This window comes from Candoia aspera, chromosome 5, assembly GCF_035149785.1.
Source record: "Candoia aspera isolate rCanAsp1 chromosome 5, rCanAsp1.hap2, whole genome shotgun sequence".
NCBI classification, from domain to species: domain Eukaryota; kingdom Metazoa; phylum Chordata; class Lepidosauria; order Squamata; family Boidae; genus Candoia; species Candoia aspera.
In genome coordinates, this window is record NC_086157.1 from 15,441,806 (window position 1) to 15,455,172 (window position 13,367).

The following is a 13,367-nucleotide window of genomic DNA, read 5'->3' on the forward strand; positions in this document are numbered from 1 at the left end:
TTAGTCACTTCCGACTCTTCGTGACTTCATGGATCAGCCCACACCAGAGCTTCCTGTCGGTCGTCAACACCCCCAGCTTCCCCAGGGACGAGTCCATCACCTCTAGAATATCATCCATCCACCTTGCCCTTGGTCGGCCCCTCTTCCTTTTGCCCTCCACTCTCCCTAGCATCAGCATCTTCTCCAGGATCTCAGTATACAACCAAAAATGAACTGTTTTTATCTTTTTTGCCCTTACTTTTGGATGCACCAAAGCTGAAACCAGCAGTTTTGCTTGCAGATGATTAAAAACTTTAAATAGAGACCAGTGCAAGCCTAAGATCTGTCATTTCTCTGATTCCTGACCTTGTAGGGACACTTTGCCACTTTTTTGATGGCCAGGGTTCTGTATCCCTTTGTGGGAATAAACTTTACCCCACTCTAATGAAGTGGAATTTATTTTTCTGACAGAGAGTTGGTAAAACGATTAAGTTGGTGCATTATTTGTTTTTCCACGCGGGCAGGCCAACCAAAGCCTACCCAGAGGCCCTAACAATCTGGATAACCGCTGGACAGCAGCAGGGAGTTTCCTGCCTCTCTGTTGCCATCCAGTGGAACTCCAGATTTCCCCAGCCCAGATTGGCATCCAGGGGGCGAAGGTGGGGCCTGTTTCTAGAGCAGTGTTTCTCAACCTCAGCCACTTTAAGGTGAGTGGACTGCAACTCCCAGAATTCCCCAGCCAGCATGCTAGCTGGGGAATTCTGGGAGTTGAAGTCCACTCACCTTAAAGTGGCTGAGGTTGAGAAACACTGCTCTAGAGGAAAACTGTCCTAGAGGGCAACGCGAAACCCGCCGGGTGGCAAAGGGTGGAAAGGAGGCCATTGAGAGAAAAATCCACTCTTGCTGCAAGGGTCGAGGGCGGGATGTCGGGACCCCCCCCCCCACGTGATGCTCCAGCAGCGCCGCCTCGGTTGCCGCGGCAACGGGCAGACACGCGGCGGCCGGCCGGCCGAGACACCCCCGGCAGGCGTCGGCGTGGGACCTCCGTCTCTCTCTGTCCCTGCAGGCGGCCCGCTCGCTTGGATGGCGGCAGCGGCCTCCCCGCCGCCCGGGACGGCCCTGCCCCCCTTCCAGTTCCGCCCGCGGCACGACGGCCCGGACTGGCGTCGGCTGAGCACCGTGGAGGTGGACCGCGTGGCGGCCGAGGTGGACGTGGCGGTGCTGCAGGAGCACCTGGAACACGTCACCTTCTGCAACGCCGGCCGCGAGCGCTGCCCGCATTGCCAGGGCCCCGCCGACCCGCTGCTGCTCAAGCTCCTGCGCCTGGCGCAGCTCAGCCTCGAGTACCTGCTCCACTCCCAGGACTACCTCAGCGCCCAGCTCCGCGCCGGCCAGGAGCTGCTCCGCGCCGCCGACGCCCACCGCGACCTGCTCGCCAAGGACGTGGCCCGCGGGGCCCAGCAGATCCGGCTGCTCAAGGAGGAGTGCAAGCGCCGCAAGAAGATGATCAGCGCCCAGCAGATGATGCTCCAGGCCGGGGCCACCTACCACCAGGTCGGCTGGCGGGGAGGGCGCAGGTGGAACGGGGCGGTCGCAACGGTTTAGCGCGGCGGGAGGCGGGACGTGGCCGACCCGGACGGAGCTCGGAAGCTAAGCAGGGCCTTCCCTGGTTACTTTTTGAATGGGGTGGGCATGGGCTGTCGAAAAAACGCCCCATGGCAGCCAGCTTGCCAAGACAATTGGATGGAGAAGTTGAGCTTAATTCAAAGGTGTTTTGTCTTTTATGGGTCCATAGGAATACAGGGTTACAGCATCTTCTCTCCCCCCACCAAACCTTTTTGGGTGGGTTTGGTTGTGAGTCTAGTGATTTGAACTCAGTGTCAGTAGTATCAAGTAAGATACCATTCTGAATATAGGCCTGTGTGGAAGGCCCTGCAAGTCGTTTGCATGGGAATAACAAATGCTGTAAATAAAGCAAAACAATAAAATATTGGGGATTTTTTAAAAGATAGAGAAATAATCAATGATGTGATTCTCCTAAATTTATAAAATTAAGTTGAAGTGAGGTAATCCATTCTGTCACTTCTGTCTGCTGTAAATGTTAGAGTAGTACAGAAGTGTTGTCTTTTGTTTACCTTCTTCCTCGGTAGAGCTTCAGACATTTCTGAATTGTCCTCTATAGTCCTTGTACATTGCAGCAAAATGAAGCCTGCAGTCCAGTACCCAGTTTCATCTGCCATAACCCTATTGAATTAAATGTGACATAGTTTGAATTATTATGCTAGCGTGTGCCTACATGATAATGATAATCTATTAAACTTGTATGCTGCCTGACTCCCAACAACTGTGTGGGAGGCTCACAACAATCAAACAAAGAAATTTACAATGGAATCAACAAAACATAAAGGATAAAGATAAAAGATGGCCAGTGTGATGAAACCGAGGCTCTCCCTCTCCCTCACCAAAGGCTTGGGTGAAGATCCAGATTTTTTCAGTTCATCTAAACAGCAGCAGAGTGGGGCCATCCAGATCTCAGGGGGAACCTCATTCCAGAGGGCAGGTGCTGCTACAGAGGAGGTGGACTTCCGGGGTCCAAACAGCATTTCTGCTTCATTTTTAATCAAGTCTTATGGTTACATATTTATAGTTTTTTATGAATAAAGAAGTGTTTGGCTTACCCTCACCAAGCATAAAACACTAAATTAATTACATGAACCATGCAGTCACAACAGGCTATTGGGACAGTTGTAACTTGAGTATCTGGTTGGATAATGATATGCTCAGACAAGTTAATGTATTAACTTGTGGTATGTAGAAGATTCTTGTTGCATTTTGGCACCTCTCAGGCATTCACTCCTTGCTATCCAGGGATGGTGTGAGCTTACATTTCACAACAAAAATGTTACTTAATTATTTATTGCCTTAGTAGCTTCAAGTCATTTATATTTATTCTCATAGTAACTATCAATAACAGTATTTTAAACAGTAGATGAAAGTAGGCAATTCAGCAAAGGAGTTTGATTTAACTAAGGAAATCCTTAAATTAGCATTTATTGCTATATACTGTACCCTTGTTTTGTATCATGACAGCTAATATCTTTCAATGTAAACAATAGCTCCTTCAGGTAGGTGTGGAGTTTGAAGAGTAGGAGGTAGAAGAACCATTTTTTTTCTGGGAATTATATATCATATGTGTAATTTTGTAAGTTATAAAAAGAATATACCGAATAATGCTATTTTAATTATTAGTGCTAGTAAAAGGGGATCTTCTTGCTTGATTGCTTTTTGCCTCCGTCCTTGAATACAAGAAGTCTATGCTGATGTTCCATCTTTGGGATAGCAACAACCATTTTGTGTAACATTGAGATGGTATTAGGAGTAATTTCCATTCCTCAATTACTCTCACCATGTTTGTAGCAGCTTATATTTATAAGCTTCAGTGGAATGAAGTTCCTTGGCTCCTTCTTGCTTAGTTCCATGGAGGGAACACATCCAAACAATTTGCAAGAATGACCTGGAATAAGTGGTCAGTAGTTAATACACTGACATCCTGATGCTATTATTTTTACAGGTGCCTCTTTCTGTAACATTAATTTGAGGTAGAAACATGCAGATAGTAAGCATTTATTTGACTACACTAGTGAATAATTTGAGGACTGGTTTGCTCAATAACTGGGAAGGTGTTGCATTTGTCACTGAGGCTGGAGACTTCGGCCATATCTTTGAAAACTTCATAAAAGTTGATGGGTCATCATCCATAACTGATGGCTAGATCACACCCCCTCACACCCCCTTGAGCTTAGATCCATTTCAGTTTGTGCATACAACGGCGGGACCCTGAAAGTCAACCTGTGTCTTTTCCCCAGTCATCAGACAGGAGACATATTCATTCCCAATCAGATTATTCTCACAAAAATTGGATGATTTCCTTAAGAGGTATGGACTGGTTCCAGCCTTCTTCTCTCTCCCCTAAGATGACCTCAGTAGCAGAATGTAGCTATAATCTGTCCTGGTTTACCCATGCCCAGCCCTGGCTATTCAGTGAAGCTGTACGTGCTCAGGATATGTTGGTGTGGGCAGATCCTCGTGCACTTAGGAATAGGGGCATGAAAGTTGCACCCATATAGCTTCAGTAGCAAATGCAAAATTATGGTCAGGGTAACAATTCTTCTGATTAAACTAAATGTCAAAGTACAATAATAGGACCACAGATCAAATACGGCTATGTCTATCTAATGAACCTGAAGCCATTCAGTACTCCTTAGGGAAAATCTTCCTTGAGTCACGTTTGACCTTTGGGGCTTACATGGATATATTAATGTTATTTTCTTAAAAATAAAGAAGTGGTTTACCCCTGTTGCCTTCTGGGACATTTTTTCAATTTCCCAATCTTGTCTATCACCATACAATTTCCTTCTGTCCAAGGACTACCTGACTCTGCTTAACTTTTTCAAGATTAGCAAATGTCAGCTGGGTGCTGCCTCCTCCTATGTCCAGTAGTGATTTAGAAGAATTAAGTTTCTTTATATGTATTGTACCTTTAAAAGTATCTTTATAATTTAATATTTACACATTTTAATCAGCAGTCTTTTCCAGCTCATTTGTCTGGGGATTGATTTGCCTGTATCTTTCTGTTACCATTAAATTGTTCAAATGGCAATTGTTTTCAGAACAACAAAGGTATGTCATTGAAAATAATGACAAACATTGAATCATACAGAGATAAAGAAACATACAGAGATAAATAGCTTTAGCTGCACAGATCTAGTTGCTGTGTTTAACAATACTTTTATTTTACAGTGTCAGTTTTGTGACAAAGCCTTTATGAACTATTCCTTCCTGCACAGTCATTTGCAGCGTCGCCATTCAGAAGAACCGCTCGCTGGTAAGTTTTTAATAAATAAATAGGTTTCAGAACTGACATACAATCCATAATTTTTCTTGTTTGAAAAAGGCAAACAAATGCAGTGGGTGCCATTCAGAGAATGAGGGCACCTGGTTTAGAAAGCCATTTAGTTATTAGGAAGTCCAGCATGTTTACTACTACTGCCAATATGTGAGGACTTACTAGGGCCCTTGAGAGCCAGTTAGGTGTAGTGGTTAAGGCACGAGGCTAGAAACTGGGAGACCGTGAGTTCTAGTCCCACCTTAGGCACAAAGTCAGCTGGGTGACCTTGGGCCAGTCAGTCTCTCTCAGCCCTAGGAAGGAGGCAATGGCAAACCACTTCTGAAAAACTTTGCCAAGAAAACTGCAAGGGCTTGTCCAGGCAGTCTCCAAGAATCAGACACAATTGAATGAATTAAAAAAAACCCTAGGATCGTTATCAAATTAAAGTAAATTGTACAAATGCAGTTTGTACAATGTATATATAGTATATAAAAGGCTTATATCTAGATACAGTAGTTTTAAATTCAGGCTTTATTTTTAATGAATTTTAAATTTCCATTTATGATCAGAGAAAAGGATATATTATAAAAAAGATATTTTATAATATATGAGTAAATTGATCTTGGACCATAAATAAATAAATAAAATATGTGACTATCCATATGAAATCAGTGTCTGTGTTCGCATTAAAAGGTGTATCAAATATACTTATCCACCAGTGCATCACAAAACATGCCTTCTTACCTGAGTATGACTTTATATCTATGAAATTATAACATTAAAAAACAATTCTAGGTTGATTCCATTAATAAAAGAAAATAAAGAAAATTTCAACTTACTGTGTGGTTCCACTTCCAAAAGCATTTAATGGTTCACCCTAGCATTATGTAGCTTCTGTATTACTCATTTTCTTTTCTGTGAGATAATTGGACATAATTTCCTTTCCTGCAATGTAACAGGTCATAATTTTCTTTTCTGTGGCATAATTGGGTATAATTTTCTGTGACATAATTGGACCCTTTGTTTTAATAGTTTGAAAATATTTGCATAAAGCAAAGGTAAATCAAAGACATTCTATCTGTATTCTACTTTTTAAACGAATTGTTTTCTTCCAATTACTGCAGCTTCTGACTGATTAAATTGCAGCGGACAGGTTTTAAGGTGTAGCTCAAAAATAGATCATCATATGTAATTTTTAGGAGCTTAACTGTCTTCTCAGATACAGTTGTTTTTCTTTCATATGCAAGGACTTAAATTTAGTATCACAGACAGTATGGATAAAGAGAAACTTAGGCTACCAGTTTTAGGCTGCAAAACCTCTTTGCTGCCATCTAATGGTCATACGGATTTTTGCAGCCTAGATCTGCAATTAAACATTTCTAGAAGAGGGAAAGTTCATAAGAAGAGTATCTCCCCACAACATACATTACAAATATTTGTTTTTCTCTGAAGGTTTGAGCTTTTGGTGGAGGGAGGGGGCATTAATGGTTCCAAACATTTGCATCCAAAACTGATTGAGGATAAGCACAAATTGTTTATGGCCTATGATGTCATCAGGGCACCCAGAACTTAACGATCATTCATTTATTTTGTGTATGTATAAGAGAGAGGAAAAGTCTTCATGAGGTAAAACAGAAGAGTAAGTCTGTGTGGTCCTGGGTTCAGTTTGACAGGATGTCTGTCGTTCAAATTCTTCAGTCAAAATGGTTGAAGGGGAAATATAGTGTCTTTGATTTGTTCACTCACTACGCTTTAAAATTGGATAATACTTTTATTTATTGTTATTTGAGATGGAGTTCAACTGTGCTGGGGAAGGAGTTATTCCTGTTCCTTTTTCCCACTGTTCATTCCAAAAAGAAGAGTGGGAAATCTGTGACCCTCTAGATGTTCCTGAACAACTATTGGCAGTCCCAGTGAGTATGCTCAATGTGAAAAAAGCTGTGAACAGGGACATTTAGAGAGGTGTAAGTTCCCCACTCTGACCTAGGACATGATTGGGGGGTGTTGCATTTGGAGGGAAGAGTGGTCTGAACTCTGATAATGAGGAATTTTCTTGCACCCTAATATTTGTAAGTACATTGAACTAATGATTACAAAAGTAACTCATGGTTTTTCTAGAATACTTACTGTTAAAGTAGCTTGGAGGGGTCCTTGTTGTATCCTTTGGATGGCAATGTACCGAGGAAAGTACTTGGCATTATAATCCACAGGAAGAAACCATGCTTCAAATGTCTGTGTAGGTAGAACTGCATTTCTCTGAAGTATATTAACAGGCACTATCACCAGTATGCATTCTTTGAAGCAGATCAGAAGAAGAAATCACAGACCGATAAACTGCAGGAGGAGATCAACCAACTGAAGGAGCAATTACAACTTACCAGGTCTCAGTTAGAAGCTGAGCAACATGCCCATTTAGTCAAACTGTCTATGGTAGGGCATATTCTTTACCACTCAGTCTTTAAGTGCCATTCAATTAAGCATTATTAATTAAGATTATAATTCTAAACCAATATCAAGAATCAAAGAAGAAAGTAGCTAACCTTGTCTAGTACCTTTACACAGAGTGAAAAAGTGGATGGAAAAAGACCATTGACTTTCATCTTAGACCTGGTGGCTGCATATAAAATTTGGACCTCTTTTATTCATTCTTTGGGAAATTCCAAAGAATTGTATGTACTGCCCATGGATTTTATCAAAACCATTTTTCTCAGCAAACAATAGAATTACAAATTTGCCTTTTCTGTTTTTATTCAAATCAATACCACTACAAGCTGAATATTATCTGATTCATGTCTGGTTTTGATGAATCCAGCTTTATTATTCTTAACCACTGCAGAAATCCCTTGCTGAAATCTGTTGGCCAAAACAGCATTTAAAATTTTGATCTCTACATTAATCAATGAATGGATGTTACATAAACGTAGTATATGACATTTAGCAGATTTGGTATACTGTGATAGGTATTTCATTAACTGAAGATGATGATACTCCAGCATGTTGTCCTAGCAACTAGCCAGGTTAAAAGGAGTCAATATACATTTTCATACACCACCATTTCCACTACCTTCCACTCAAACCTTTTTCACTGCTCAGCAATCCTCTAGTTAGATTGAAATATTTTACAATCCACACATCACGCTAAGTGATAATTTTTATCGGTTTGGGATTAGCACCATTATCAGTAGTCAGGAATTGTAGAAAAGAACTTTCTGGGGCAAGACTTTGGGGGAATTATCAGAATAACTTCTTCATTCAATTTCAGGAATATGAAGAACGCAGTTCCAAAGAGGAGGAGATTCGGCAGTTATTTCACAAATGGAAAGAAGAAGAAAAGTTAAAATTGGCCAGTGAACTTGAGAAAGTGAAAGAGATGTTTATGAAGGAATTTAAAGAATTAACTGCAAAAAATTCAGAATTAGAAAATGTAGGTGAAAAATTGGATGGTGTACTCTACAGAATAATGCTGGAGTTCATTATGATTTATATGAATTGTAAATATTGAAGAAGGCATGTGAGAATTTTTAACTATAGAACTTTACAAAAACATCCATATACTGATCTGTCTTTCAGCAACACATTCCTTCCTTTCCCACTCCTCCCCCTCCTGCTGTGATCAAGCTGAGGACTGTTTTCGTCTGCAGCTGCTAAGGCTGTGCATCAGAAGTCCTCCAAACAGAACGAAGGTCCCTTCATCAGTTCCAGAAGACTATTTCTTCTCTTTCCCCCCTCACCCCACTTATTTGTTTCCTGAAAAGATTCTGAGGTGTGTGGGTTGAGCACACATTCCTCTGAATTTAAAAAGAAATACTTGTACTTTATTCTGTATTTGTGTGGTGGTTTATTATTTAATTAGAATTCAAGAAAATGGCTAGTTTTCCAATACAGGGGTTGGTGGTAATTGCAGAAAGTACTCTGCCATTTAGAAGAATTTTCTAGCAGAATATACCAACTTATTCATCTTTCAAAAGAGAACTTTGAATTTATTATTGCTGCTGTTGTGTCCCTCGTAGCATTTGCTAGAAGTACAGAAGTCCAACCAACATCTGAAATCCAATTTAGGCACATTAAAAGATACCTATGAATTGACAGAAGAGAAACATCAGATTGCTATGGATCATCAGAACATAATGCAGCTTCTTGAAAAACAGGTAATTTAACACAAATCAGGCACTGTGATTTCAGACTCCAGGTCCCATGTATCTCGTTTAAATAGGGAGACAGCATTAATGAGCCCATGGCCTTCCCTCATCTCCCTGTACAGTACATTGAACACAATTCCCATCAAAGCCAAGAATGAGCATGCTGGCTGGGGATGTCTGAAATTACAGCTCAATTCATCTGGGAACCTAGGCTAGTGAAAGCAGAATTAGATCTCTCAGGTATGTGAGAGATACATACTCAGCTGGTGCGCTGCGGGGCTGGCCATTGCCCGGCTATTGATTGATTCGGGAGAATGGGTGAATGGGGGAGGAGATCCTTATTTCCACCCAGAGTTTCTGGAGGTCTGGGAGTGGAGGCAACCGGGCCTGGAAATTCTGGGGGCTATAGAGCAGGGTATATCATCAAGGTGGTGATGGGTCGGGGATGCTATGACGGGAACCGGAGGGCGGGCCATCTTTTGGGGAAGACGCCCCCAGTGTTTGTTACCAGTGGCGTGTTCCGGCCCTCCGAGTTCAGACCCGGGCCCTGGACAGCAGATCCTTGAGGGCCCTGGTCTCCAGCTGCTGCTGCTTAACACCAGGTCAGTCAACAACAAAGGCCCCCTCATATGCGATTTTTGTCCAGTCTCCCATCTCCCCATTTTAGGGAAGGTGGTTGAGAAGGTGGTGGCGTTACAACTCCAGAGGGTCCTGGAGGAAATGAATTATCTGGACCCCTTTCAGTCAGGTTTCAGGCCAGGATATGGGACAGAAACTGCATTGGTCACACTTATGGATGGTCTCTGGCGGGAGCAGGATGGAGGCAGTGCATCCATCCTTGCTCTCTTTGATCTCTCAGCGGCTTTCAATACCATCGACCATGGTATCCTTTTGTGACGGCTCAGGGAGTTGGGGGTGGGCAGCATAGTTCTGTGCTGGTTCACCTCCTTCCTCCAGGGCCAGTCCCAGTTGGTGGTGATAGGAGAGGAGAGATCCAGCCCTCGACCCCTCCATTGTGGGGCACCGCAGGGTTCGGTTCTCTCTCCTCTCTTGTTTAACATCTACATGAAACCACTGGGTGAGATCATCCGTCACCACGGGTTGAGGTATCATCAGTATGCTGATGATACCCAGTTATACATCTCTATCCCAGGTGAGATAAGTGATGCAGTGATTGCCCTTTCTCAGTGCCTGGGGGCTGTGGGGGTCTGGATGGGGAACAACAGGCTTCAACTGAACCTGGTAAGACAGAGTGGCTGTGGGTTGATGGGACTTCATCTTCCAGGAAACTGTCATCCTTAGTTCTGGATGGGGTGGCACTGCCCCAGACAGACTCAATGCGTAATCTGGGGGTTCTCCTGGACTCACAACTCCTGCTCAAAGAGCAGGTGGCAGTCATGGCCAGGAGGGCCTTTGCGCAACTTCGGGTTGTGCGCCAGTTATGCCTGTTCCTGGATCATGAAACCCTCCGAACAGTCACGCCCTGGTTATCTCCCATATAGACTACTGCAATGCGCTCTACATGGGGCTACCCCTGAAGAGTATCCGGAAGCTTCAGCTGGTCCAAAATGCAGCCATGTGGGTTATTTTTGGTGCACCTAGGTGGGCACATATAACACCGTTGCTGCGCGAGCTGCACTGGGTGCCAGTTTGCTTCCGGGTCCAATTCAAGGTGTTGGTTATTACCTTTAAAGCCCTACATGGCATGGGGCTAGGTTACCCGAGGGACCATCTCATCCCCATTACATCGGCCCGCCCCACCCGATCATCCAGAGAGGGCATGTTATGGATCCCATCCATAAGAGAATTTCATCTGTCGGGGTCCAGGAAGCGGGCCTTCTCTGTGGTGGCCCCCACTCTCTGGAATATCTTGCCCCCAGAGATGAGGCAGGCCCCTTCTCTCCTGACCTTCCGGAAGGCCCTGAAGACCTGGTTTTGCCATGTCGCCTGGGGTGGGAAAGGGAATAACCATTCTTGGGGATGGCTTGCACCCTAGAGTCCCTCCCACCAGCCTGGATTTTACATTTCTCTTGGATTTTATTTATTTATTGGGTTTTATTATAATTGTTTTATGTGATTTTAATGTTTGTTTTATGGGGAATTTTATTGTAAACCGCCCAGAGTCCTTCTTCTGGGGGAGATGGGTGGTGGCTAAATATGAGAGAGAGAGAGAGAGAGAGAAATAAATGTTCAGCTGCTACTTCTACTTGTTTAAGGGAAAGATAACAGTTTTCAGACTCACCATGTTATGTATTTTCTTCCAGTGTCAGGATCAGTTGTTGTCAGGGCAGCCACGCTCAGAATAAGACTCAGACTCACTTAGAAGGTCTAAGGATTTCTGGTTTTATTTGAACGGTGTACATGCAAAGAGAAAGATGGGAATCCTTAGGTGGTGACAGGGTGCCCTGTTTATACTTTGCTGGCGGACGTCGTGCTTCTCCACCCTTGGGCCAGGACCGGATGGGTGCTTGAGACCTCGATGCGTCAGCTGATAGGTGATCCCAGCGATCTCCTTTGTCTCCCTGTCTTCATCCGGACCGGGTGTGTCCTCTGAAGGTGTTTCCCCGATCTTCTCATATGCGTTAATTACTGCCTGATGGGTGCTCCCATTATGTTGGGCATTACTCTGTGGATATGCGTGCCTGAGGGAGGTGTGAACGCATCCCCGGGGGACATGGGAAGGTGTTCCCCTTGCCTTTTGATGGGTGCTAAGCTTGGTCTGAAGGGCTTATCTATTGTGTTGGGGGTTCCCTTCTGGATTATGGGTGCTTGGGTGATTTAGGGATTATGCTTATCCCTTCCTCTTACCTAATGTGCATGTTCCCCGTTGTGATGCACATATGCCTTGCAACGGGGAACATGACATGCTGCCCCCCAAAGAAAATCTTAGGGTGCTTCATGGAAGTTCTTTGCCAACCGTTTAGCTGAGACATGTTGAGCTTGGACCCACTCTGGGTGTGGGAAATGCCTCCATTTGACCAGGTATTGTAGCGTGCCCCTTTGCCTCCTGGAGTCAAGTATTTCTTGGATTTCAAAATGCTGTTGCCCATCTATCATAATGGGTGGAGGCGGGGGGGTTTCTGTGTGCCATTTCGAAGGGGTGGCTGGTTTCAGGAGGGCGCAGTGGAAAACTGGGTGTATGCGCCTTAGATTGTGGGCTAAGTCCAGTTTGAAAGTGACTGGGTTAATAATTTCTGTGATGGGGAATGGTCCGATAAATTTGGGTGCCAGTTTCTTGGAAGGCTGTGGGGATTTGATGAACTTAGTGGAGAGGTAGACCCTATCTCCCACTTTGTAGTTCAGTTGCACCACCCTGTGATTGTCTGCAAACTTCTTGTATGTAGCTTGTGCATCTGCCAGGGCTAGCTGGATGATGGGCCAAACCATACCCAGTTGAGCTGCCCAGTCATCTGGAGAACATGGTGGGGTGTCTGGTTGGGGCAGTTCCAGGATTGGCACAAAGTCTCTGCCATAAACCACCTTGAAGGGTGTGTGACCTGTGCTTTGGTGTACCGCGTTGTTGTAGGCCACCTCTGCAAAAGGAAGCAGGTCCACCCAATTGTCCTGTTGGTAGTTAATAAATGCCCGCAGGAACTGCTCCAGGGTAGAGTTGAGGATCTCTGTAGAGCCGTCTGTGTGGGGGTGCCAAGCCGTTGACAGTGCTTGCTTGGTGCCAATGAGGTTTAGGAACTCTTTCCAGAACCTGGAGGTAAATTGTGTGCCCCTATCTGTCACCAAACGGTAGGGGGCGCCGTGGATTTTGTAGATATGGGTGAGGAACATGCGTGCCAGTTGCTGTGCAGAGGGGATGGATGCACAGGGTATGAAGTGTGCCTGCTTGGAAAAATAGTCTTTTACCACCCAGATTACTGTTTTCCTTTGGCTGGGTGGCAGGTCGACTATGAAGTCCATAGAAATCTTCTCCCAGGGGCAGGAGGGGCTTGCTACTTTCTGCAGCAGTCCTTGGGGTTTCCCCACCTTCCGTTTAGACCTTGCACATGTGGGGCAGGAGGTTACGTAATCCTTGACGTCTTTTCTTAGGGTGGGCCACCAGAATTGCCTCCTGATTAAATGTAAAGTTTTTACGAACCCAAAATGTCCAGCCGTTTTATCATCGTGGGAGCGGTTTAACACCTCCGCTCTCAATGGTTCTGGTACGTATAGGGCTTTTTGTTTCCATGTGAGCCCGTGCGTATTAGATACATGGTGTTGGTTGTTTTGCAACCATGTATCTTTTTCGAGGGCTTGGGCGAGTCTTTGTTGCCAGTCCTGTGAAATTGACCTGCACCTTCCCCCGTTTGCCGGTGGTTGCTCTGAGGCACGTCGGGTTTTAGTCTGGCTGCGTGTGACAGCAGGGCAGC

General features: G+C 44.5%; 1 protein-coding gene across 1 annotated transcript in view; it reads left to right on the top strand.

Moving 5' to 3' along the window:
* The first annotated feature begins 988 nt into the window (after positions 1 to 988).
* DZIP1 (DAZ interacting zinc finger protein 1) overlaps positions 989 to 13,367 on the top strand; it is a 32,697-nt gene continuing 20,318 nt past the window's right edge. Inside the window, exons 1-5 of the mRNA XM_063304647.1 lie at positions 989 to 1,533; positions 4,780 to 4,864; positions 7,173 to 7,297; positions 8,130 to 8,291; positions 8,878 to 9,015. Coding sequence (XP_063160717.1) covers positions 1,063 to 1,533; positions 4,780 to 4,864; positions 7,173 to 7,297; positions 8,130 to 8,291; positions 8,878 to 9,015 — 981 coding nt within the window. The 5' untranslated portion in view covers positions 989 to 1,062. The remainder of the gene's footprint in view (positions 1,534 to 4,779; positions 4,865 to 7,172; positions 7,298 to 8,129; positions 8,292 to 8,877; positions 9,016 to 13,367) is intronic.